This window comes from Vidua chalybeata, chromosome 4 (assembly GCF_026979565.1).
Source record: "Vidua chalybeata isolate OUT-0048 chromosome 4, bVidCha1 merged haplotype, whole genome shotgun sequence".
In the NCBI taxonomy this organism is placed as follows: Eukaryota; Metazoa; Chordata; class Aves; order Passeriformes; family Viduidae; genus Vidua; species Vidua chalybeata.
Genome location: NC_071533.1, coordinates 21,280,337 through 21,306,786, shown reverse-complemented (window position 1 = coordinate 21,306,786; position 26,450 = coordinate 21,280,337). Strand labels below are relative to the sequence as shown.

General features: G+C 40.5%; 1 protein-coding gene across 4 annotated transcripts; it reads left to right on the top strand.

The window, feature by feature from the left end:
* HPGDS (hematopoietic prostaglandin D synthase) lies at nt 1-26,450 on the top strand. 4 transcript variants are annotated; one of them, XM_053941488.1, is made up of 6 exons: nt 1-105; nt 9,760-9,903; nt 20,322-20,414; nt 22,306-22,415; nt 25,329-25,427; nt 26,095-26,450. In XM_053941488.1, exons 2-6 carry the CDS (start codon nt 9,771-9,773, stop codon nt 26,257-26,259), a joined length of 600 nt encoding a protein of 199 aa, XP_053797463.1. In that variant the 5' UTR covers nt 1-105; nt 9,760-9,770; the 3' UTR covers nt 26,260-26,450. The 4 variants fall into 4 exon arrangements, with proteins under 4 accessions (XP_053797463.1, XP_053797464.1, XP_053797465.1 ...); XM_053941489.1 differs by having other exon boundaries at nt 2-105; nt 9,763-9,903; XM_053941490.1 differs by lacking the exon at nt 1-105 and adding an exon at nt 126-218 and having other exon boundaries at nt 9,763-9,903.

The following is a 26,450-nucleotide window of genomic DNA, read 5'->3' as shown; positions in this document are numbered from 1 at the left end:
GCTTGCGTATTAATAGCCCGTGCCCGAGCGCGGCAGCCTTCGCGGGGTCGGCGCTCAGAGGGGCTCCCGTGCACCGAGGAAGGCACCGCGTACCGCCGCAGCGGAGTGAGTTCTGTTTCAGCTTTGCTACCGCTGCAGCCCGGCTCCTCTCTTTCCCCTCGCTTCTTCTGATCCTACTCTGCCCTCCCTAGGCTACCTCGACAGTGGCTGTGTGCGAGGTCAGTCTATCAGCTTATGCTACGTGTAGAGCACGTCCCGAGAGTGTTTAATTTTGAGAGATTTGTTCGGTTTATTCAGCTTGGCTCTCTGACTGGTGCTACCGGCAGAGAGGAGCGCTCTATAGGGCGGCTGCGAGTGTAACTCAAGCACCCCATCTATGCGCCTCCTCTGCTACTTACAGTCATCCTTAAACTCTGCCTGCTGCACTTAGGACATCTGTGCGACCACGTGCATCGCTAAAACCAGACTTCACTCAAAATTGTGAGCTGCTTTTCCAGAGGCAAACAGGCAGATCGCTGGCTTGGTGTAGAACCAAGCCCCTGTTCTTCATCCTTGCTCAGTCAGTGCTGAGCTACTTCGATAATCAGGCTACGTGTCAGGTACTTGCCAAGAAATCAGAGTGAGGAGGTTCTGGGAATTCTGCAGAGTTTTCAGTAAATGAAAACCCATTTCAAACCAATATTCCATTAGATGTAAAGGCTGACTAAAATGCCTTCACTTACATAACCAAGCTAAATCTAGGCTAATGTCAGAGAAATTAGATGACTTTTAAGCAGCACCATCCAATTATTCTAGGTCATTTTTGTGCACCATTCTGTTAATTTTTCAAATTCCTGTGTTCTAAACCAATGGATTAACATAGTCTAGTCCTAATTCCCACAGTCATTCTATAGAGTAAAAATCTCCCGCATCTGACTCCACTCACTCAATTTTTCTCCTTATCAAAGTTGAAGGTTTTTTTGTTATATGTCTTTTACTTCAAAATGATATTCTAAATAGTCATCGAGGATTTTTTTTTCTTTCATTCTAACTGCTTTCATTTTCCTATATACATAATCCTCCCACACACATTTCCTCTGTTAAAAGCAATCTGTTGTTCCCTGTTCATTTCAGACTATCCAAGCAAACAAACCGTAGCTATAAAAGTATCTTTTCTGGGCTTCTGTACTCCTTACAACTGTTTGTAAACACAAGTACTTTTATACTCAAAACTTGCAACGTTTGTAAAGAAAAAAAAGACACAGACATCTTTTTAAAGTTTACTTTTGTTCATTCTTTTGTTTTATTTAATCCAAAATAGAATCCACCTCTCCCTAAAAATGTGCACATTGCGTAAATTACTCCTTGCTGCAGACACACACATGCCCAGGCACACAGTCAAATCTATTTGTATAGAAATAAGATGGAAGCTCTCTAAATTTTAAACTGAAAATATACACAAAGTAATTCTTAAAAGACTTCTGGGTTCCTGCATGAGCAAGCATGTTAGCCAGTGCAGCATGCTCCTGTGCCACTGCCCAACATGCCCTGCTGCTCTAAGCTATTATGTTTGCTCATAACATTTCTCATTGCTGTCTGTCCCACCTTCTCCTGAGCAGCTGGAAAGCAGTAGTAGTTGAAGCTAGTGCTCATTTTCAAAACATCCTTGATCAAAATCTCAGCAGAAAGTAATTACACTTCCCAGGAGCCACTGATGAGGCTGGCATTGGGCTAGCAGGGGGCACAGAAAGCTATGCTTATTCACACCTGTCATATCATATATGCTGCAAATCTCAAACAGGTGATTTTTTTTTTACCCTTTTTACAGTTAGTCCAAGAAGCATGAGGAAAAAAAAAAAGGGGAGAAAAAATTAGCCAAATCCCACATATACGTTTCAAAGTGCCACCACTTTGAAGAACCTTGTTTAATCTCAAGGCAATCTGCTAAAACTCCCAGCAAACAAGCTACAACAATGAACTGAGAAAAACTGAAACACCTACTTTTGACTCTCTTTAGAAGTAACTAAAATTATTGCTGGAATGACGTAGTAAAGAATAAGCATGAGATGGAAAAAGAGAGAAAACAAGAATCTTCAGTGCTACCAGGCAAAGTGTACTATGCTTTGTATTTGTAGCAGATGCAAAGAGGGAAGGCAAACAAAGGTTTAAGCTGTCTCACAGGCTTAGTTTAGTTGATGTGTGACAAAAGGTTTCTGTGAGAGACTGGCAGCAAACTGCCTCTCAGAAAGTACTTTCTTCTTAAGTGTAGGAACACACAGGTTAGGATGTTACATACTGAGCAGTTTGTGACTGTGTCTCAAACTGCATGCTTCTCACTTATGGCCAAATGTGGGGTCCCCAGGCTTCTGGCTGCATGTTGCTCAGAACTGTAGGTCTACATTTGGCACTGCTGGTCCTCTCAAGGAGATTGGCAATGCCTGAAGAGCACTTTATCAAGGTTCTGGGTCTCCTCAGGCTCACTCTGGCTAAGAAAAGAATTTCAAAGTATCTGAAAATACTTGAGATCTGTGCCCCAGCCCACTGTACTGGTGCCTCTCAGGCATGGTGGTCTGTGTCAGGTACTGCAGGGCAGAGCAGGAGGATGCCAGGAATTTGTGACCAGGACATGGAGTGGGTGGTAATAGAGAACTCTGCAAAGTGAATAAAAACCTTTCCCAGTCAAATCTGTACCTGCTACAGGGGTCATATACAATGCTTAAAAACCCATCTAATTCTTTCATGCCTATAATTTTGGGGTGTTTTTAGTAAATTATACAGTAGATTGACGATATGCAACAGGTCAACAGCAAAGTAGTTTAGACAAGCAGGGGGAAGGACTTGATGCTTGTACTCCTCCTTGCACTTACACCCACACATGGCTGGGATAGAAAAAAAGACCACTTTTTCGCATCCAAGGAAAGATGTTAGGTGACCAAACCAGTTGTTTTACAAATTTTTGTGCTGGACAGGCTTGAGAGGTAAGAAAATGGACATGATTCATCCTGGCAAAAAGCAGCTGCCTTTGAAGAGCCAACTAAAAAAATACAGAGCTACGCTGCTCACAACTGGGCTCTGAACTTTGTAGGAATATTATGAGGTCATGCTGATTCATCTGAAGAGTGCAGAGAGAGATGCAAGGCATGAATTTTACAGCAATGACATGGGGTTGGCAAGCATTAAGATTATTTAGGCTTTTGTTCTACCACAAAATGCTTCTGGGAATTCTTGAAACATCTGATGTGGAAATAAAAGACTTAAGTAGTTTTTCCTGAGAAAGGGTCCTAACCACTCCTTTGTCTGCATCTTTCCCGAGATATTTTGCAGTTTTATTTACCAGTATTTCATGGTCTTGGGTGTGCAATTTATTAATCTAAAAGAGGCTGCACAAAACAATTTACTTCCGATGATTAGTGCATTAAACAGAAAAGGGTGCACAAATTTTTTCTATTTTCTTTCCAAGATCCAGATTCCTATCTGGCTTAGAAATATAAGCTATCAATTTCATATGTTTATTTTCTATAACTGGACCAGAATGGGAAAAGAGACCATCAATTTTCAGAAAGAGAGCTAATGTCAGACTGAGAGCTGACAGCAAATAGAATCACTTAGAGTTTTTAATTTTATTTTCTGTCAAAACATACTGCTGTGGAAATCTTCCATTGGAAGACTTGCAGTCTTCCATCAATCTATTGATATTCTCTAATCCTTCTCTCCAAAAGGATGGGCAGTAAATGTCTTATTCTCTTTGCTATAAAAAAGAACTAATAAAGACATCTTTTGCAGGAAAAAAAAAAAAACAAAACAATTAAATCAGTACAATTCTTGGTTTTCAAAAGCTGAAAAAAAATCTCTTAAAGCTGTAATATTTTTTCATTCAAGGTAAAAAAAATTGAAGACATTCCTGCAGCAACCAATTTGATCAGTAAGCAGGAGGAGAGCAGCAGCACACCTGCAGGCAGGGCAAGGCTGCTTCTCAGATGATTTCTGTCTTTTCAGCACTGCTCAAACAGGATAATGTAAACAATTATACCTTTCCCCAAAACTTTCTGACTGTTAATGTTGGTTAAATAAAAAGAAGAAATACGGCACATGGGCATTTTTTATTTTTCCTACATTGTGCAGTTTGTAAAGTTACAGCTGTGGAATCTTTTCTTTACTTGCCTTTTACAGTAACTATTTTAGTCTTGTCTCTCTGGTTCCTTCCTCTGAAATGTGAAAATTTAAACAAATAAATGCAAAAGACTCACTTGGACAGTGAAAACATCATTTTAAAACTGAGGAGGGAGAAAGCTGCTTTAATGCTCAGCTCTCCAGTCACGGGGGTGAGGTATTCACATATATGACAAGGACAATAAGCAAAGATGGGCAAAACTGAGGTTACTATTCCTAATGTTTCCCAGGTGAAACAAGACAAAGTCTCTTCCCTGGTTAAAGATTTTTCTTTGTACTTCATAAGTAACACAACTCTCCTCAACCCCAAAGGAACAGAATCAAAAATCCATGCTTCATAATTGGAGAAGTCAGGTCACTCCTGAGATGACAGCCTAAGAAAGATTGCTCCTTTAATGTGCAAAGATTCTTTTGTCTGTATATACCGAGATCCAGCCAGCTTCTCACCTTTCCTTATCTAATTTGAGTATCGTAGCTGACATGAGCACTATTTGGCCCTGTCACTGGGAGTAAGGAAGACAAAGAAGAGTCCTCCCTCAGAAATACCAGTGTTGCTATTAATTGGAAACATTTGGCTGACACTAATCTTATGACTTCAGACTGCACACGTGGCAGAAATAGATGAGTAAATATCAGAATTGGGGGGAATTGCAGTGCCCCATCCACCCCTGTAGAACATCCAAATCAGGTTGCTGGGTTTGTATCTTCTTCCAAACTTACTTAATTTCAGGCTAACTTTGCAGAAAAATGTCATAAAGAAGCAGCAAATGCTTTGAAAACAGCACTAGGAAAAAAAAAAAACAAAGAAAAAAGTCCGCAACGCTTCTCACCTTTGGGTAGAATAGTGCTTAGGGAGGACACAAACTTCAATTCACACATCATAAAGCAAGATTCTTCTTGGCAGAGAGATACCTGTAGGCTTACGTGAGTGAAAGCTGATTTGTTGTTATACTTTCATCCTGCAAAATAATGAAAATGGAATATATGATGACCTCCAGCAACTCAAGCACTCTGAATTGTTATAAAAGCTTAATCTTATAATAAAATTAAGAGGTGTCCAATCATCACTCCGGAATCATTGTCATGCTCTGGTTGCAATTCAAGAGAGGACAATGACTTATGGCAGACAAAGACCTGCAGCTTCCCCTTCTCTGGCTGATTCCTTCCTTGGCTCTGTTTTTCAACTCTAATCTTGCTTTAAGTTTTCAAATCAATTGCTCAGTCCTGCTTCAACTGGAATAAAAGCATCCCAAGTTCATCAGGAAGTATAGTATCTCCATAAAGCCACAAACAGTTTTAAATAATTTAAAATCTGTGATAAAATTTTTAGACACTTGTAACTTCACCATGATTTTTTGACCCATGAGTATAATGGCGGATGCCAACTTTACACATATTTGACATTCTCTCAGATTTGATTTTGTCACTGAGTGGCTCCAAGTTAAATTTAATCATGAGATCCATTAATCTTCTGTTTAAAGGTATGTTAAAGCCAGTTAAGCTGGCTTTCAGAAAGTCACAGAGGAAAGCTGGAAAATCAGCTAAGCGGGTCAACAACTTTAAAGTATTAAAGCTAATTTAATAGTAAATTCAAAGCTGTTGAGTTCATGGCTTTGAAAGCTGCATGCAATGAAACTGGGACTGAAGTGTCAGGAAAATCCACAAATGCTAGAGGTTTATGTCCAAAAAGGAGACAGAGGAGTCCTGCAACTTTATTCTAACAAAGGGAGAGATTCCACTGGGGCACACACCCATGGGGTTTTCTCTCTCGATGTTTCAGAGGGCACAGCCTCCTTTTATCCCAAACTCCTGGCCACATGTTGCCCTCTTCCTTTCCCCACTGGCTGAGGCACTAGGAAGGTACAGCCTTCCCAAACCACCTACCACATATCCCCCCCCCCCCCCCCTTGAAACTACTATTTTGCCCCAGAGTTCAGAAGCTCAGGCTGTGCAGACCCTTGTCTGTTCCAGCAGCCAAGCTGCCTGGGCTCTGCAACCAACCTGCAGCCTGGAGTTGGTAGAGGCATTAAGACCCATTTCAAAGACAGTAATACCCACACCTTCACCCATCAAATTTTTTGTGAAGACATGAGCTTTCCTCTCAGAAGTACTGTCCGTGTAACAGGACAGGGCAGGTGTACAGGGCTGTCCCAGTCATGTATTCATCAGAACAGAAATTGGAAAATACTGCTAAGGTGGCAGGTTTATTGGTGAAGGTAAATCACCCTCTTCTGCTTTTATACACACCTGGCTTTGCAATGAACTCACCTGAAGAGATTTAATAGCATTAAGAAGGTGGCTAAATGCCTGCAAGTCTGGGCACTGAGGTCCACTCACCACTACCATCTTTCAGTATTTTTAAGCCATGACTAACCTAAAAAAAGAGAAACAATTTTAAATAGTTTTAAAGATTTTTCCACTCTCCATCTCCAAAAAAGTCCCCAACATCTTCACCCCAAAAACCAACTCAAAGACACCAAATAGATCTTTTTCCCCTAGAAATGACACTCTTCAATAATTCAGTAATTCAGGATGGTTTAAATGGCTTTAATTTGTTCTTCATGATCTCCTTCTTTATAAAACACACTGGGGAAATGAGGAAAAGGAGGACAAGGAAAAAAGCCCTAACAGTTTACTTTGTATGTTTGGCAAAAAGCTGTTCTGAACACAACCATTTCTTTAATTTAGAAACTTACCTATAATTGTTTAGGAAGTACTACTCCTGACATTTCACAGTAAATATAAATAAAAAATAAAACCTACAAATATTTACGAAAACATGCTTACAGTAAACCTATAAAGGCTTTTAAAATGTCAAGTATTTTTGGTAAACTCCTTGTGGAGTTGATTTTAGTTTTGTTTTTATTTTTGTTCTTGGATGGGAAAAAATCATAAGCTTAAAAGTGCATCACCACTACAAATACTTGATTACTCCTTATGGTGTGTTCATTCAAAATTTGTTTAGCTTTGCTTTAGACAACTCAAACAATAGCTTCCGCTGCTTCCTTGACAGACCAAACTATTCCACTGTCTATCACAGCAGGCAGAGAGACTTGCTAATCATCAGCCAAAATTCCCAATTCTTTACATCAGTTCACTACTCTTGACTGGACATTTGTGTACAGAGAGCTCCCAGTGTAAGAATCGGGCTCTTCCAACACACTCACCCACCAGAATGTTCAGGCCTCAGCCATCTCCAGCCCTCTCTCTGTGTAGCTGTCTACTCCCTCAGGACCGCACCTTAAAAATCTACTATTCTTATGCTTTTAAATGCCTTTCAGCTGCCACCAACTATTTGCTAACACAGGGCTGAGTGGGCTAGAGGCAGCCAGGAAACAGGAGCCATGTGTGAGTGGTGTAGCAAGTCCAGGGCACTGGGACTGCAGTAGGTGTTTATGGAAAAAACTCTATGGACACTCCTAAAGGAGAGAAACAGAATTACACTAAATCAGGAAATCAGACTAAATCAGTATCATTTGCTTTTCTCTAAAAACCTGAAAATTAAGACTCAAGGTTTGGTTTTTATTTTTTTTCCTTTGGCTCCTGAATCACTGTCATAAATCTCAGATAACATATGCTCTTTTAAAAATGCCATTCCTAGCTCTCGAACACAATACCAAATCAGTAACAGGGAGACAAGGGAAGAAAATCCTGCTATGATCTCATTCTCTCTTCTTACATTAACTTTCTAGACACATAACCCAAATTCATAGTATATAATAGTATATAGTTATATATGCCATAGAGTGTACCAAGTAATAAATCTGGGTACAAAATTTGAGAATGGAGTAGCCAAGCTCTGCCACTTACCTAAAACTTGCTTGAAAAAGCTGAGTTTGACAAAATTTCTCTCCTTAGAGAAAGAAGTGGTTGCACCTGTAATCTGTGAGCTGGTTTGCCAAGCAGCAGACAAACACATTTTCCCTTAATTAACACATCTAAAAATACTAATCACATCCTGATGCAACTCTTCACCTGGAGCCTCTCTCTTTTATACTGTGCAAAGGAGCACACTTGACTTAATTGTAATGGAATCTCTGTTTGGAATCACTTGTAGATATCTGCTTTGGTAATTTTCCAGTTCTGTTCCTGCTTCTCTGCTAGGCCATCTGACATGATAAGTCTCCATTCACTAATAATGTGAATCTCCATTCACTAATAATTCACTTCTGAGCCTGTCGCATGCTCTAGGGCAGCAGATAACTTTTACAATGAATTAAGCAGTCTCTAATGTGCTCATTTGCTATTTCTTTTTTTGTTTGAGTTTTCTTTTTGCTTTTGTTACTCTGAAGACAGAAGGTACTTTAGAGGAACAAGTGGCAAAAGCAGTTTGCTCTTTTCAGTGTGAGTTGAGTGTAAGCTTTTCTGTTTCTGAGCAAAGAGCTTCTCCATCTAAAGCGAAAGCTGATTATCTATCTCTTCAAGCACATGTTTTCAAGGCAAGATGACTAAACAGGGGATTGTTCTGTTGTGAGATTATGTGGTAGTACTTACTCGTGAAAAAAAGAAAAAAAGAGTTCCCTTTCTGTACTAGCATAGGTGATCTGTGTTCTGGGCTTTCTTACAAACACTCTGAATGTGATGCATATAAAAGAATGGTAAATGCAATGTCTACTTCAAGGCAAAAATGAGAAAGGGTTTTGTTTTGGGTGAAGAGGCAGATGGTTGTTTTTATCTTTTCCCCAGCACATTCGTATCTCAGCTAAGCTCTCTTATTAAAGTGCTGTGTGTAAATTCTTACCTTTGGTTTAAAGCAACCTTATCTGTTCACCTTTCCTGTACCATCCTTGCTATACAATCAGACTCTCAAATACTTTCTTTTGTTGCCTGTTGCCCTGGGAAGCAATATCTGTAAAGTGACTCCTAAGTAGTACTGAAAGAAAAAAAAAATAAACTACATGAAAACTTACTAAAGTAATTTCAAGATTTCTTTTGGCTTCTATACAAAACCTGAAAATTCAATGATTATTTTCTCAAAACAACACTATAGTCTGGTTTCCATAGCAAATTTTTCTTCTAAAATAATTTGGGGCGATTGCTTATACAACTTCGGTAATAATTGATGCAAAAAATCACAAGAGTTTGGTAATTCTAATGATTTGGTCTTGGATGAAGGTCTCCATAAACATTAGGGGCTGAGCAGGGCACGCCTGAACAAAACTGCTGTTCAAGATAACTACCTTCTGCTACAGAAGAATGAATATATCTGGGGGAAAAAAAAACCAAACCAAAACAAAACAAAAATCACTTTAGAGATGGCCTGAGTTTGGAATCACAAGAGAAATAAATGGAAGCTGAAAGTTCCTATTACACCTGAAAAAAAAATGAAAAACCAAAAAACAACAAGCCAGCTTTCTAGAGTCACACGAGGAACTGCAGGTTTGCAGGTTTAGCTGTCTTTGTCCACGTCTGCATGTGCTGTGGCTGACAAATGCGGAACAAAAAGGTGTGAGCAATGCAACAATTGCAAAGTGCAACACACCAGGGCTTGGTGTAATATTTCCTCTGCATTGTACAAGCATGTCTGTCAAAACCAAGCTGCCATCGAGTGGTTTTGTAAAAAAGGAGTTGAGTTAACCCTCTCTAAAGCAGGTCTGTCTCTCCTCCCAGCAGGGTCCAGCATGCCACAGTACAAGCTCACCTACTTCAACCTGCGGGGACGAGCAGAGATCAGCCGCTACCTCTTTGCCTATTCGGGCAAGAAGTACGAAGACCACAGGATAGAAGCAGCAGACTGGCCCAAAATCAAGCCAAGTGAGTAGCACGGGTTCTTATAACCAAAGCTCACTGGAAATGGTGGCAAAAAGAGAAGCAGTTGAAGAAGTACCTGTATGCTTTGTGAGCAGAAATACACTTAACTTCTGGCTTTAGTTAAGGCTGTGCGAGTTTTAAGGTGAGACAACCAAAATGTCATTGCTGATGCTCTCACAGGAGACCAGAGTCAAACGTTCAGACAATCTGAAATGCCTAACCTGATGTCACACAGCTGGGCTTTTACTCTTTATCAGTTCAGTACAGCTTTTGTGTACCTAAAGATAACCAAATGAGTGCTGATCTCAGCTTCTCTGGGTAATTTCATCTCAAAGACCACACCTCAGCCTTCACCCTGGTTTTTGAAAGCCAAATTGGAGAGAAGGGTCAGGAAAGACACTCCTTTGCAACCTGAAAGGTCTTCAGAGAGGAAAAGTGATGAGAAAACAAAGTCAGTTGATATAGCAAAGAAAAAAACCAAAAGGATCAAAAGAGGTACAAGAAAATGATTGTTCCTAAGAATAAGACTTACCAACCCTTCCAAAAGTACCCTTCAGGCTATTTAATAAACCCCATTTATTTAATGTCTTTTAGTTTAAATAACCTGTTTTCAGATTTTAAATGTATTTGTTATTTCTGTTCATTGAATTAGCCTTAGTTAAATTAGTTCAAGTGAAACAGATCTTGAGTTTGAAAACTGGGTAGGAAATCCATGTCTTCATTTCATGGATTAGGCTTGTGTTTGGCTACATGGGCTATGACTTTTCACACCTAGAATGAAGAATAATGGCTTTAGTTTGGGGAAAAGGCACAACTGATTCACAAGGTGACGTCTATTAATGAAGCAATGTTTCTTGATAAGCTTTCATATAATTTAATAAGCCCAGCCAGCAAGCTACCAAATTTTTCTAGGGTGCAAATTTTGTAGGTTTGGTCTTTCTTGTTTGCAGTGACTAGAATGAGAAACACTCAAACACAGCTGTAATCCAAGTGGCAGTTGAAGCCTTCAGTAGTGCTCAAGCCTAGAAAACACTGGGAAAAATCCACAAAGAGGAATAAGAAGCAGTGGAACAGAAATATTTTCAGCTAGGGATGACTGACTTTGGAAACCTTTTCATTATAAGACCTTAAGCCAATTGATCACGTGGTATAGCTTATTTCTCTTTCACTGCAGTTCTCAGGAAGCAGGGTAGAAACCAAAGATGAGATTAAGAATTCAGATGACCTGATGTAAGCTCTGCAAAGGCTTTTCATACTTAATTACACACATATTCACACGTATGCACACTCACTTCTGTCCTGAAACAAAGTTGAGAGTATAAGGAAAGTATATTTTTGTGTAGTATTTTCTATACTGATGAAGTAAGACAAATTAAAAAGTCAAAGCATAATTAGTCACTTAAAGGGTGCAGAGGTGTTCACGTTCTAGAACAAGATGTTCTAACAGCAGATCTACCATACAAGGTAAAAGCATTGCATCACTCTTTCTTTGAATATTGTTGAAGATCGAGTCATGCAATGCTTTTACTTTGTATGAAGCAGCGCAAGAAACAATGCAGGAAAGTTCTTCCTATGCTTTTCTTCAGTGCTTGCTCCACAAAACTCCCAGTGTTGCTTCATGTGTACAGGATGTGTGTACAGTAAATGTGCAGCTGCAGTGCCATTACCACAAAAACACTAGGAGTAGAGACAGCCTAGAAATCCTGAGCTACACACTTTGTAACTCTATCTGCTGCATTAACAAATGCTGGTGACATCATGAACCTTTGGACACTTTAGTTTCTCTTTCTGTGCTCTGAAAAGTTTGCTGGCAGGCTTACCAAGGGTTAATTAGTGTTTTTTCATTTTCTCTGCATAATGGCCTTTCACAGCAGCCTCTATAACTGAGCCCTAGATGAAATTCCACGGCAGATAAGAGGTTTAGTAAAATTTCGTAGCTGCTGCTCTAAGATTTGTGAAATCATCTGTGCAAAATTCATACTGGTCTAGGAGTTCTTTGAATTTCAGGCATCTGTAGACACCCAGTCAGTCAGTCACTCAGTGGATGGGAGCAGGAATGTATCTGCTAATTGACCAGGAAAACATACACTGACACAGAAATAGTTGGGTGTATATCTGAAAGTGCTCTTACATCTTATGGCAGCAGGCTAAACCTTTGCTCTTCAAATCTCCCTGAACCCTAGCTCTAGCACCAAAGTAATCTGCCACCACTGACATGCACACTGCAGACAACAAGCAGTTAAGAGGTTTGCTAATTAAAACAAGAATAAAGGTTTCTTACATGCATAAAAATGTAATGATGCTTAAGGAAACTGTCTGGAGAGATCACCTGATGACTGTCTCCTCCTCCTTTGTGAGGCATATCTCATGGTTACTCACAGTATTTCCAGACAAAATGTTCTCCCACAGGCAAATCATTCAGAAAAACACTGCATCAAAGGTAGCAACAAGGATTTGGAACAGCCTTAAGTATTCAACAAGACCAGTATCCAGCGCCCCAGTCTGCCCTAGGGCACCTAAACCCTGACTTTGCAGGCTGTGATTCAACATAAGAAATGGTTGTCTCCTGGAGAGGGAGTAGGTTTGTACAGGTTTTGTGTGGTAGGTGTTGCATACAGAATTTGCCCTATGGAAAACAAGCCTTGCGTTCTCTGCTGTCCTGAGTTTTCAAAATGTGCCTCAGCTCCCTCCACAGAGACACAGCTTGATGAGGAAAAAGCACTGAGTAACAGGATTCTTGCCCCAAAAGTTAAACTTCTGCTGTGTTCAAAAGTAAATGTGAAATGAGGACATCCATCCAACCCACTGCATATACACAGGCATACTTCACTCTGCTGAGAATTCTTCTGTACAACTTGCATTTGTATCTGTATTCAGATCCTTCATATAAAGTTTTTTTCCTCCTCCTCTTTTTCCTGAACTGGGTCTACCTTATAAAGAAGAGAAATAAAAGTAGCAGATTCCAGTCAGTCTCATCCTGGTGAAAACCGAAGGGGTGGTAAGTGTTCAGCAACGGTAAAGGGCATTACAACTGCATTTGATGTAACAGCAGTTAAAGTAATGTAATTTAGTATGCAGTTTATTTTTGTAGCTTTCAAAAATCAGTAAAATTGGCCAAATTAATTGAACTAATTACATAATTATATATTGAGGTGAGATTAAGAAATACCAGACAAATTGCTGTGCGCACTTGCATATATCACGTTTCCCTTTACCCACTTGCCTGTGAAAGATTTAGAACCAGTTTTGACTGCAGTCTGCAAATACAATGTGATGTCCCTCTTTTTAAAAGCTTCAAATATGATGAAGCAAGATTAAAAAAAAAATACTTAGGGAAGAAGCTTGGACAAGAGAACATTTCATGTTTCTTGAGCTAATAAGGAACCAATTGAAGAATTCAGGTTTGTCCAAGAGCACAAGGAGTCAGGAATCTGAATGAGATCTGAGAGGATAGGTTTCTTCAACAGTTTTCTCAAAATTGAAATAAGGTTTTGCAAGAAATACCAAGCTATCCAAATTATCATACCATTTAAACCAGAAAATACTGACATTATTCTGAGGAAAAGATTTAGTTCTGTAAAACTGATGGGAAAACAGAAAATCTGTGCATAAAGATCAATGTGAAGAAAGCCCATTTAGAAAGCAGACTGGCAGCTGCAGCAAGTTTAATTTTTGACCTGAACTGAAGAGTGTGGTGAGGTTTGTTGTTTTTTTTGGCATTTTTCATGTGGCTGCCACCAATAAGCTGCAGTCCTAACATACCTTCAGGCAAATAAATAAGTCCCTCCTCCTGAAAATACTGTCCCAACTTGATTTTGTTTACACTTAATGGTGCTTTTGTTGTGTTTGAAAAGATGGTCTATTCTAACATAAGAACTTCTGTTATTTGGCTTATACACTCTGAAATTAAAACTTCTGTAACTCAACATTTGTTTTTTTCCTTTCTGATACTAATTAGATCATCTTTGGCAAATTTTCCAGCTGATGGTTTTGGGCAAGGACTGCAGTTTAGAATATAAACACATTTAAAGAAGCCAGTGTACAAGTATTAGCATTGTCCTGCTTTAGCACAGAATTTTAAAAATCAGACAAATATCAAGCAGTGGCTTTCCCTAACGCTTCACCATATGTAAGTCAGTAATTATTTTAACAAGTAAACAAACTCATTCTTTACATTTCTTTTTGAACACACTCTGACTTGACCATGCCCTCATTTAAAGGGCAGTCAATTCAAGATCTACAATAGGCTCATACAAGATCTATACTCCCACACAGTGGACTCCTCACAGAGAGTATCTTTGCACTGACATAAGTCATGATACAGCAGAAAATCCACTGTAATGTTGAACTAAGTTACCACCACCTTAGATATTAGGCTGGCAGGCAGCAACAGCTTTTGATCTGTGACTCCTTCAAGCAATTTGAAGCAATGGCAATAACACTATCATTATAGCAAAGGATATTTCTCCTGCACTGATGGCCATAAACATCCTGTAAACAGTTTAGGATGTGTAGAATGGTGCTTAAAAGGTCCTTAGGAAACCTGACAGACTAATAGCTCTGAAAATACTCCCAAGATAACAGATAAATCTTGAGAAGCACCTGACACCAGACAAAAATTCCTCAGGGGAGCAGTTGCTTTGCTTCCTGAGTGACTTTCTGCTATGCAGCTCCACTTAAATGTGTACATAGCTATCTCTGGGTAAAAAGTAGGGCTTGGCAAGAACTTCCAAAGAGAGTATGAGTTGTAATAAAACTGAACCTGGGCTGAGATTAAATCACAGCAACCTCCTCATCATCCCTTTCTAGAAGATTCAGATTCTAGGTACCTTCAGCTCTGGGCCTACCATTTCCCAAGTGCCTTGCTCCTCTACCACTGTTTAAAAAATACATATTTAATTTATTTCTTATTGGAAGATGTAAAGTATCTATTTGTTTCTCATGATCGAATTTAAATATGAATGGATAGGAAAAGCAGTTATGGTCAGTTTTCAAGGCAAAGGAGAACTTCTTTTGACACAGATATTGCAGTAAGAAACAGGTCTGTGACATTTATTTGCCCCCAAATTTGACTAATCCATCTGCCTTATTGTGGAACCAATCTAAACTTGACTACCAAATGATTAATCATTCAGCTTTTGAGCAATAATCAAGCACTTAAATACAGGCTGCATTGCATCAGAGCCATAGACAATTACAACATGGGCAGGGTGAGTCATGGGCAGGTCAGCTCGGTAGAAATGGGGGAACATGTTGGAAGGACAGAACAGAAATGAGGGGAAGAATAATGGAGAAGTTAAGATCAGTGAAAATGGAAGAAAGAGGTAAGGGAAGGAGAAAGTTAAGAACTGTATCTGCGTAGGGGAGAAGAACAGTGAGAAGCACAGCACCAGCAGCTGACCAGCCTAGGTGCCAGGACTGGAGAAAACTGTGCTCAGCTCTGTTGTGTTTCCCCTCCCTTCCCTGGCAGAGAAACAGTCCCACAGGAGTTCCTTCCACTGGGTCATGGCCAGGAAGATGAGTGAGGAGCTTGTGTTCAAAGAAAAGGCCTGAACACCAGGGAGAGCCTACAGTCATGGCAGCATGCCAGCAGTCATCACAGCCCTTAGGGGCTTGATGGACTGGAAATTAATTAAAGGGAGGTTCTTGCTTTTAACACACATCATTTCCCCTACTCAGCATCCAACAGAGACTTGTATAAACACCACAGTTCTTGTCACCAAGGCCAACCAAAATTAAAGTAGCATGAAAAGGAATGAATCCAATTCATAAACACTGTACAGATACTTTAGTGACATCTTCCTAAAATGAGAAGAGAGATTGCAGATCAGTCTGAGGACTTGTCCTCTGTCAAGGTTTTCTTCATGGCAAGTGTAGACTGGGCAGATTCCATTCCAGCATGCAATGCAAAAAGCCAGTAAATAACCAGCATAATATGAAAAGCAAGAACCTGCTGATAAAAGTTCATTTTAAAGAAGAGTATGGGTTTAGTTATTCAAAAAGGAAGCTTTTTTAAAACCCTTTTCCTCTTTCAGTCTGAAATTGGAACACAAGCATTCACCACACTTCGTACTTCAGATGAGTGGTGAAGCTAGCGGGAACTAAATGGGAAAGGTCATATTTTGTGCATGCCTGAGAAATGACACTGTTTGCCTGGTGACAGCAATAGATTTTCCTGCTTTTCCTTCTCAAAATGGCATTTGCTCAAGTGGGAGTTGGAAACATCGTAAGACAACATTATTTTGAAAAACATGGAAAGCACATCCGTATGGATACACAAGGGTTTAAACTAACATAAGTACCAAGCAGCCCCAAAACAACAAGGGTGAGAGAAAAGCCAGCAGAGGGACACACATCCTTCCACTACACCTTGGCTTAGCTGCTCTGTTGTAATTGCTCCCCAATGGATTGTGTTTCATGCCTTGCCCCCATGACCTTGATTCTACCCAAACATCTCTCACACAGCAGCTTTTCACTTGCTCATCTTAAGTAGCAGCCTGGCAGGAGCCACCCTACCTGCTCTGCTCATCTGCAGTCATACAAACCACACCTTTCACCAAAACTGAGAAAGCTTCAGCAGGTTTAGTACCATGCTTATGCACATGGGGCATTTGGGTATCTCCTCAAACAGGTCAATGAGCAGAATTGGGCCAAAAGCACCACAGGAAGTCAAAGCAATCCACAGAAGCCCATGTTCCTGAGTGTAAGGGTAAGACTGCTTAAATCCATGTGCAGAGAGGTTTCTCTTTTGTTTGTAGCCCCTGAGAATATGGTCTAGGTGTAGTTTCTGCAACTGGCAAAGTTTCTAGAGGCCACATGGAGGTCATTTGTCAAACCCCAGCCTTACCTCCAGCAATCAAACGGTGTCCATCCAATGTGAAAGCTTCTCACATCCTCCCTTAGGATGAGCTGTGTGACAAAAATCCACCCTCCTCTTCTCCAGATGGAGAAGGAAGACTCCAACTTTCACAGAAAATGCATTCCTCTTCATGACAGCCAAACTCAGACATACAAAAAAAAAATCTTCTGGGAAAATTGTTAATTTAAACGACAAAAGCAAAAAGATACTTTACAGCAGGTTCCAAAAAGTTTTGGTCATTACATGAATTCTAGACAATAACATTTCCAAGGCAAAGATTAATTTCTCCTAATTTTTTCCAGACTGAAAACACAGCTTTGTAAGCCATTATACCTTCTCCTCAAATATGGAGGAGATGTACAATAAATATTTTCTGCCCCTTGACTAGTCTTTGTTATTTTCTTCTCCTGTAAAACAGCCTGAATATTTGCTGTACTTTATGGTGCTCAAGAATAGCCTGCCCTGTACCCAAGAAGAAACAACAGATTTTTAAAATTATCTGCACAGGACATGTGTACTTTCTTCAAACCTCTTAGAATTACACTAATTTATAGGTTATTAACTCAATAATCAACAAAATCAGTATATAATTATATACATGCACTCTGTCAGCTGGGAAAAAAACCTATGTTTACATTAAACATTTTTTCCCTGTTATTGCTAAGAAAAAAATTAAATTGCATTTTGAATAAATGAGAATGGAAGGAACATCTACCGTTTACCATCTGTTATCCTTTAAAGAGTCCATTGTTCAGTAATGGTGGCATTAGATTTGCTGCCTCCTAAGAAACAAACCCCAAGTCTCATAATAAATCAAAGCATAAATCCTTTTAGACATCATGGGATAACAAAATAAAGTCTGCTCTCATTTATTAATTTTATAATTTTATTAACAATTGTGCAATTGTAGGTACACAAAACAAAACTTTGTATATTTTCAATTGCAAACTCAGTTTCTTTTTCAGAAAACAATAACCAGGTCTTCAAGAAAGTAGCTCAGCACTGAGGAGGATGATGTTTGTAGACATTACTCATGTTCTCAAGGAATTAATAGCAATTCCTTTGAATTCAGAAATTACCAGATTTCTGAGAAACAGAACATGAGAACTGACTCTGCCCATCAGCTGACTTTGATACCATAATCCATGTTCCTTAAATGTTCAGAAAGGTTCTTCCCTCCTGTAGTTGTAATCAAGGGTTTCTTAAAAAAAAATTGAGCCCGTAATAACAAACTGGCTTTAATTTTTCTTTTAGGGACCCACAAAGTGAAACCCCAGTCAAAGCTGGGATTTATAGATGACTTCTCCTGTATGTAAACACAGCAGCAAACATATCTGTGGGTTTCTAGATGAAGCAATCCCAGTCTCACAGTTTCCCAACCTGAGCAGTGAGTGACAGCGTGTTTTGACAGCTATTGCTACAGACTGGCTTAGTCATATTGACCCTGCCAGAACTGCATCACCCCACAGCATTCCTACTGGGGCCTCCAAAAGAGGCTGCTTAACTCCTTCATGGTGGGAGGTATTACCCCTGCTCTGGCTGCACTTTTGCTGTTTCTTGTTGTCAGGCATTGTTGTACATCCCTGTGTGGTCTGGGGGGACGTGGAGCAGGCTGCAGGCTGACCACAATGGCACATCCAGCAATCACACCTGCTCTCATCCCCTCTACTTGTGCTGGTCTGAAAGATATGCTTTACATAATGAAACACTGTTACTGAAACTCTGCTGTTTTGAAACAGTGATGCTCAGGGCCCTGCACACCACTACCCCAGAGCGCAGAACCAAGGCTTTTGTCATTTTCATAGCCAGAGAGTTTTCCTGTGAAACATTCAGGGGATACAAATTGTCATCCCTCAGGGATTCGCAAAGAAACAAAACATGGACTTGCCAGGACCTTGCTGCTCTCTGGATAATAAACATGGGAAGTCTTCTGTACAAGAAGTCTATTATTGCTTCAATAACAAGCAGCAGAGCCTGCTTTCTCCTGGGGTACAGCAGCTAATGCTCATTGAACTCTCTTGCTTCTGCTATTCATCAGCATCCAAATTCATACCGAATTCCCAGTGTGCTAAAACTTAAGGAAAAAAAAAAAGATATGTTCAGATGCAGGGGAAAAAAAAAAAAGGCAAAAAAAAAAAAAAAAAAAAAAAAGCACAGAGGAGTGTGGATGGATGTCTTATGCAACTGCAGAATTCGTGTCGCAGATCAAGCCTTAACATCTAGGAGCTGGTATCTAATGTGATTCATATACTGCATGCTAAACCACAGAGCAGTGTTCATCATTTATGAAGCTGCCTTGCTAAACAGTTATGAATCCATACGATTTCGCTATTGTACCCTTTTCATTAAGAACTAAAAATCCTCATGGAATAGAAGTGTCATTCCAGCTACCCTGTAAAGACAGTTCTCCTGGGTTTGAAAGCACTTTGCATGCTTCCAATAGCCAATGTTCTCACTTCTCCACTATCACCTTTTTACATCACAAGATCATCTTAAAATGGGTATAAATCTTCATTATATAAAGTATAATGCAGATGAAAATTGGGTACAAAGCTATGATCAGCACTTGCAGTCATGTATTTTGAAACGGCATCCTTGGAAATGCAGAGATTTATAGTTCTCTCAGTGAACAGCACCAGGTTCCCACAAGCAGATTCTCACCGCCCTAAACACGAGTGTTTTCCCCAGATTAAGCTTTGCTCCAAGGTTCCAGTTCCATTTCATATCACACCATCAGCTTCTCCAAAACACAGCAAAACAGCAGTCCAAGTTTCCACATAACTATGAAATTAATAACAGAAAAATGAGACTGATTTCTTAGCTCAAACTCCCTTACAGATATCCATGACACCTGGTAGTTTGTCTTTCCCTATACTTAAAATCTGGAGGCTTCTTCCCCATAACTGGCAGAATTTTTTTTTTAATGCAAACCACATCAGGTGAATTTTAATATCTTTTTAGGATTTGTAGTTCAGTGTGAAAGATTTATTTGTCTCAGGGATGACTGCCAAGTGAAATTCCTTGTCATGATGTAAATTCTGAAATGGAGATGCTTCTCTGAATCACTGCTTCTGAATTTCAAACAACAATAAATGAAAAATGTCTTGTCTATGCCTAATCTCTGGCTTCATGCCCCAGCTGCATCCTGCAGTATGAAATCTTCAGTAAATCTTTACTTAACCTTGGCAATCACTTTCCTGGGGAGGAAAAAGCAGGATAGAGAAGGGAAAACTAATATTCCCCTGAAAAGTTTCCCTATATAAAGAATTCTGAACATATAGGAGCACGTTCGGCTTCTCCAGCATTAAGCCAGGAAATGGGAAATGCAATGCTTGGTTTCTGTGCTGTAGTTGCCTTCATGCAGTGCAATCTGATTACATCCTTACCCTTACTTTTTTATTTTTAGTCCATGCATTTCTCCACAGAAACAGTGTGAAACTGTTAAGTGCTATAACAATGCATATCCTCTGAATAGTAAAACTACAGCTGTCACAAAGTCCCACTGTTAATGGCTATGATTTAACTTTTGGTTGTTTTTTTCTTTTTTACTTTCTCCTCCAAGCTATCCCATTTGGCAAACTCCCTATTCTGGAAGTAGATGGAGTTATCATTCACCAGAGCCTGGCAATAGCAAGATACCTTGCCAGAGAAGCAGGTAATAAATCTTTGACTATTTTTCTGAGCTCACACTTAATGTTCAGGTAAAAAATACATCCACACTAAAAACAGAAACAAACCAACAGCTTGGCAAGCCGAACCATGCGGAAGTCAATACCAGCATGACAAAAATGAAACCAGTGCCTGGGGTTTGGGCTGACTTCTCCAGCCAGTACATTTTATCCACCTGTCCCTGCATGGCAGAAAGCACATACCTGTGGTTTCCCTAAGGCTGCCAGGGCAGTTTCCCCTAAAGCTCAACTTTGACCTGCCAGGCTAACCAGAGAGATGGCCAGGAGGAAGAGGTTTTGGAAGCATTAGAGATTATCACAGCAGGCAGAGAACTCTGAAGCAGATTTAGGCAACAATTCTGGGCTAGCAGAGAGATTAGAGGAGATGTTGACATCACTTGCATCTTTAAATACTTACATGCTTGTGGAAGTACACAACCAGTTAGATAAAATGATATGATATAATGCAAGTAATCAGAGAGAGTGGCCAGGCTTTGCTTTAGGTCAACAAGCTGTCATTCAACACCATCTGCAAAATTGGTCTGGCTGAAGGCAGATGTGCCCATGGCATTCTGGACATCAGCAAATTGAAGAGAGGGGCTGGGAAGCAAGTACTATCCTGCTTTGTTTACACTGTGAGCAAATGGATGTAGCTTACCTTTCAAAATATCTCCCATTTTCTAACTGAGGAAGGAAGCAGAAGTTCATAGCATTATTCTTCAAGGCACTAACACAACACATCTTCAAGCATGTCTGCAATACTCTGTTCCTGCCCATTTCCTCCAGGAAAAGTTTTATACAGTCTACTCCTTGCAAGAGGGGGAAATGAGGAAAGGCCACTGGTGATGAAAAACAGTGGGAAAGCCTGCCTTCCACCCAAGATTCCTCCCTCCCTGGCTCCTGAAGGGAGGCTGATCTGGAGCCATGCTCCTTCTGCAGTCTGAAGTTGAGATTTTTTTAGATTAATTTGTACCAGTGACAATGGCTTGGGATCTGGAGCACATTCTGACCATGATGGGCTCTTCCCAGAATTAGTTGTGCTGTCAGCTACAGCAGGAAAAAAAGCCATGCATAGAAGGGAAAAGATACCTTTTCAACTTCATTGTGAAAACTTGTTAGTTTTGCCATTAAGCCTGCATACACGTCACTAATCCTTTAAAATTCAGAAATGGCATTTTTAGGTGCCCGACACCAACAGCTCATAGCTGAAGGATCACAGAACCTGAGGCCCAAAAGGAGAGGCACAATTCTCACCTTCAAAAGCACAAAGTTTCAGTAAGGGAGATGACCTGACAGAGGTAGGGCATGCAGTCAGTGATCTGAAGCTGCACAGAGGTGAAAGCATAGACACAGGTCTGTGAAGTGACAGCTAGGGAGAAAAAGTAGAGGCATTAACAGAACTGCAGGAAAATCAAGGAACTACACGGGAGAAAAGCAGATTTGTAAACAAGACAAAGTTTGGCTGAGATCCCTGATTACAATAAAAGAATAAAAAGTGGAATGTCATGAAAATGTTCTGAATGGAGCTGAGTGGGCAGGATATAGGGAAAGAAGCAGACTTTTCACAGGTGCACTTTTGGAGAATGTGTTGACCGAAATGGAAAGACCATGAGATGGAGAAGGACATGAAAAACTGGGATGGGCTAACATTAAAGTAAAGGAATTTGTCCTGACCCTTGCTGAACAAGGCCAGAACTGGAAAAAAGCAAAGGTAGATAAGATTGCACCTGGATGCAAATAGTCAAATCCACATTGTTAGCATCAAAAATACCTGGAGAAAACGTAGGTTTATGAAAATATTCACAGTTTGCCTTTGGGGCAACAAAAATTCCTGCTGCTGCTGTCTCTAATGTCCCGCCATATGCTTGCTTCCTGCAGGTCTGGCAGGCCAGACACCTGTGGAACAGGCTTTAGCTGATGCCATTGTGGACACCATCGATGATTTCATGACGCTGTTCCCTTGGGCAGAGAAAAACCAGGATGTGAGAGTAAGCCAATCACTAAATTAAACAAAGATAGCATCTAAACCATGATCCTGTATCTGAGCATCTGCTCTGGAGACTGATGGGTGTCAGCTACTGGGTTCATCTCCTCAGCCCAGCAAAGCTGAGCTGGTGGAACTCTGTGGTTATTCCTTAAGGCTGATCCCACCTCTTCCTTCACCAGGTTGTTTTCACCCTTGGCAGAAACTCTGATGTCTTCATGAGCTGTCCCTCACTAGTTCAGCTTGAACCAAGGATGTGCCTACACCAAACTGCTCTTCAAAAGGGCAGGACACTTCCACCCCAGCTGGTGTTGTGGAATTCTTCTCTCTTGTCACAAGGAGCTCAAATCTTTCTGCCAGCTCAATAAGATAAATAGCCCCAACCCATCCTTTAGTGTTTCTGCATTTTGATTTCTTCTAGGTGTTCAGTATCGATGCTCAGTAATATCAGCTGCCAGGGATGACTGCTTGTCAGGACAGCAGACACTGCTAATCAAGGCAGGGAGCACAGCCCTCACTGTGCTCTTCAGATGTCACAGCCCACCTCGGTCCTCTGCAGTGCTTCTGACATCAGGCTATGGTGCCATGGCTACTCTAACACACCAGTCACAGGCTTGTCCTACAGCATTTGGGGCTCTTTTGTCATCAGGCCAGTGCCTTTCACCAGAATCCCAAAAGCAAGCACACAGATCAGTTGCTGGGGGAAGAAGGCAATGGCTGATTTTCCTCCAGTGTTACAAAGGCTCTGCACAGCTCTGACCCGAGCAGTTGACCTTACTCTTAGGGAAGTGGAGGTCTAACAACAGGTCTCACCATAAACTGCCAGTGCAGCCACCTTCCATTTATTCAAAGGCAACATTTCAAATCATTTAGGTATTGTATTGCAGAGACCACAAAGTAAAAAATGGTGCCCCAAACCCATAATAGATAAAGAAACATTATGAAAGTGCTCTGAAATCTTGCAGGGGAAAATCTGAAATTTGGGGGTTTAGTACTTAAAAGTGTCAATTACTTTAATTTCCTAGTGATTTTCTTAAGTTTCCTAGTTTGGGGAGGGTAAGTTGACTCATGAGTTTTAATCATTTCAGAAGAGCCACACTCCTGCTGATGTGCTGTTGGGAAGCTCCTGTTGTAACTCCCATGTGTTCCTGAGCACTTTTCCAAAAAAGGACCCAGATCTTGTCACCAGTGATTAATTTAAACGGGAAGAGCTGGCAGCTAACCCATATGTGCCAATCTGCACGTATGCATGCTAAATTATGTGCTGGGGCCAAGGATGGTCGGGAATTGCACTTTCCCACGCTCCTAACATTGTCCTTCCTCCCCCTCTCCTCCTGGACCCGCTGCCACCACCTTGTGGTCGAAGTGGCGTCTCACGGTCTCACGAGGCCGGATTTATGTCATTTACACATACTGAAGCCAAACCACCCTCCCCAGGCCTAACCAGTGCTCACAGGAACACACACCCAGGGAATGGTGAGAGGATGTGTTATGCCATCTAGCCAGTAGCAAAGAGAAATCAAAGCAAACTAGGGGAGCAAAGCTGGAAACTGCACGTAGAAGTTCTCTCCATGCCAGGCACAGCCTCCCCCTTCACCCCACGTTCCCCAAAATACAGCTGGCATTGCAAAGCTTTGCACCCACTGCTGCAGAGCTCCAGGGTTGAGACGAGCAGGTTGTGCCACTCCAGAAGAGGGATCCTGCTTGTCCCCACCAGCTTCACAACTTGGCTGCGCTCTTCTGTACTTGGGGAACGTTGTTACCATCACAATCACACAACAGCTTGGGGTTTTTTTGCAGGGAAAAACGGTGGGGAGGGGATAATTTACCAAAAAGAAAGGAAATACTACAACCCAGGGCACAGATACGAGATTTCTGGACTGCAAACTCCCAGCTGATATTTGCAGTCACCTCATCCAGTTACTAAGCTCTTAACAAAGCAGAAAACATCAAATCTTCTATCATATCTGTAGAAACACTGATTTGATTTCAGCCTGCATTTAGGTTTCTGCCTCTTCTAATTTTCTTTCTTCATATTAACCTCAGTTAAAGCTGTACAAATAATTTGATTCCTGTACACCAGTGCTTATTTACCAAAGCCTGAGTGTGTTCCTCCAAAATTAGGCCAAGCACAATAACTGCAAAAACTGTGCCATGTGGGTTGACCAGATGATCACAACGTCTGCAGTCTTTCCATGCAGCTGAGAAGAGAAAACCAGAAGCAGCCTTAAGACTTTCTGCTATGGGGAACAGCCTATATAGAACCACCACCATAACCTCATGCTTCAGCCATTAACATACAAAGACTAAGGCCTGAGCCTTTCAGTCATCCTTTAAAAACACGTTTTAGCCACCTCAAAACTTACAGCTGTAGAGACAAAAAAAGCAAAATAACATGAACATTAAAGTTCAAAGATAAATCAACCCCACCAAAAGCTCAAAACCCATGTTCCATGTCACCCATAAGAAGGGTTGATAAGCAAAGATAACTGACCAGCATCTGACTAACAGCATGGAAAGACTGAGCACAAGGGGTTCTGGAAATCTGGAGACTCTGCACACAAGAATAGATGACATTCAGAAGAGCCCCCCAGAAATGAGACATTAGGAATCTGTCTTATAGCTGGATTCTTCCCAAATCTATGCCTGAGCTCCTGCCTTGCCATGGCTGTGTGCTTTTTCTGTTAGCACAGAAAATGAAGCAGCATCACCACAGACATCACGTCAGCATCAAGGAGCACTCAGGTGCTCCTTAAGGGAGGAATTGGTTTTAAGTCATGGCTCAGCAAGCCATGAATGCCATGTTTTGGTCTCTAACCCTAATCTTTTTCATATTTCAGCTTTCTTCTTCATAAATAATAAAACCTTAAAAATTCAGTTTTGCTGACTGAATCTCAGTGTTTTGCTCTTCCAACAGAAAAAAGCATTTGATGATATCCTCACCAACAAAGCACCTGAGCTACTGAAAGATTTGGATACTTTCTTAGGGGATAAGAAGTGGCTGGTAGGGAATTCTGTAAGTATAATTTTTGTTTCTCCCATTCCCATAGGTTGCCAGAAAAATCAAGTAATAGACTATTGCTGAATTTCTGGATTTCATGTCAGGCCATGAAGGAACTCTCCCCACACTTTGAGCCCTTTATTCTTATCAGTACACAACTGGCCACTCAACTGCAAAGTGAAAATTGTTTTCCACAATATTAGAAAAGTGAGGCAAACCAGGACTAGGATCTGCATTTTCTAAAAGCAGTTTTTAAGTATGTTGACACAAAACATTCTAAATTACTTCGCACTTGTGAATACAAATTCATGGCTACAGAGAATCCTGTTTATCATTACTGACTTAGTTATAAAGCAATATGAAAAAAGACTCTATATAAACATAGTACCCTTTTTACCCCAAACTGTTTTCTGCAGCACAGTTTCAGCAGGAAATACTAATACTGTAGCACAAGTAATATTTGTAGCCAGGACTTGATTTGAACCAATATTTACTGAAGTCAAGCTTTGCTTTGCAACCTAATTACTAGCACTGTAATGTTGGGTCTGTAATCAGCTTTAAAAAAAACCTCAAGCCCAAAATGAAACTTAAAACAGATAAATTCAGAGTTTGAGAATATTAGTAATCCTGGCTTTTGAGATTACCAAATAAAATTTACTGCTTTCTGTCCCATTTCCACTAGGTAACATGGGCTGATTTCTATTGGGATGTGTGCAGTACAACACTTCTGTCCTGTAAGCCTGACCTGGCAGACAAATACCCCAGGCTTTTGGCTCTCAGGGAGAGAGTGCAAGCACTGCCGGCTATTGCAGCCTGGATCCAGAAAAGGCCGAAGAGTGTAATGTAGATCAGCTGTTCAGAGAAACAAATGCTCGTTTAGTTTTCAATTTGACAATCATCCTAAGTTATTAACTTCCGAATCATTTAAATTAACTTCAAATGACTATGCTGTATCAAGTCAAAATCAACCACTTGTATCCACTTGTAAGAGAATCTAAAATACCAATTTAGTAGAGTAATAAATATTGATTCACAGAA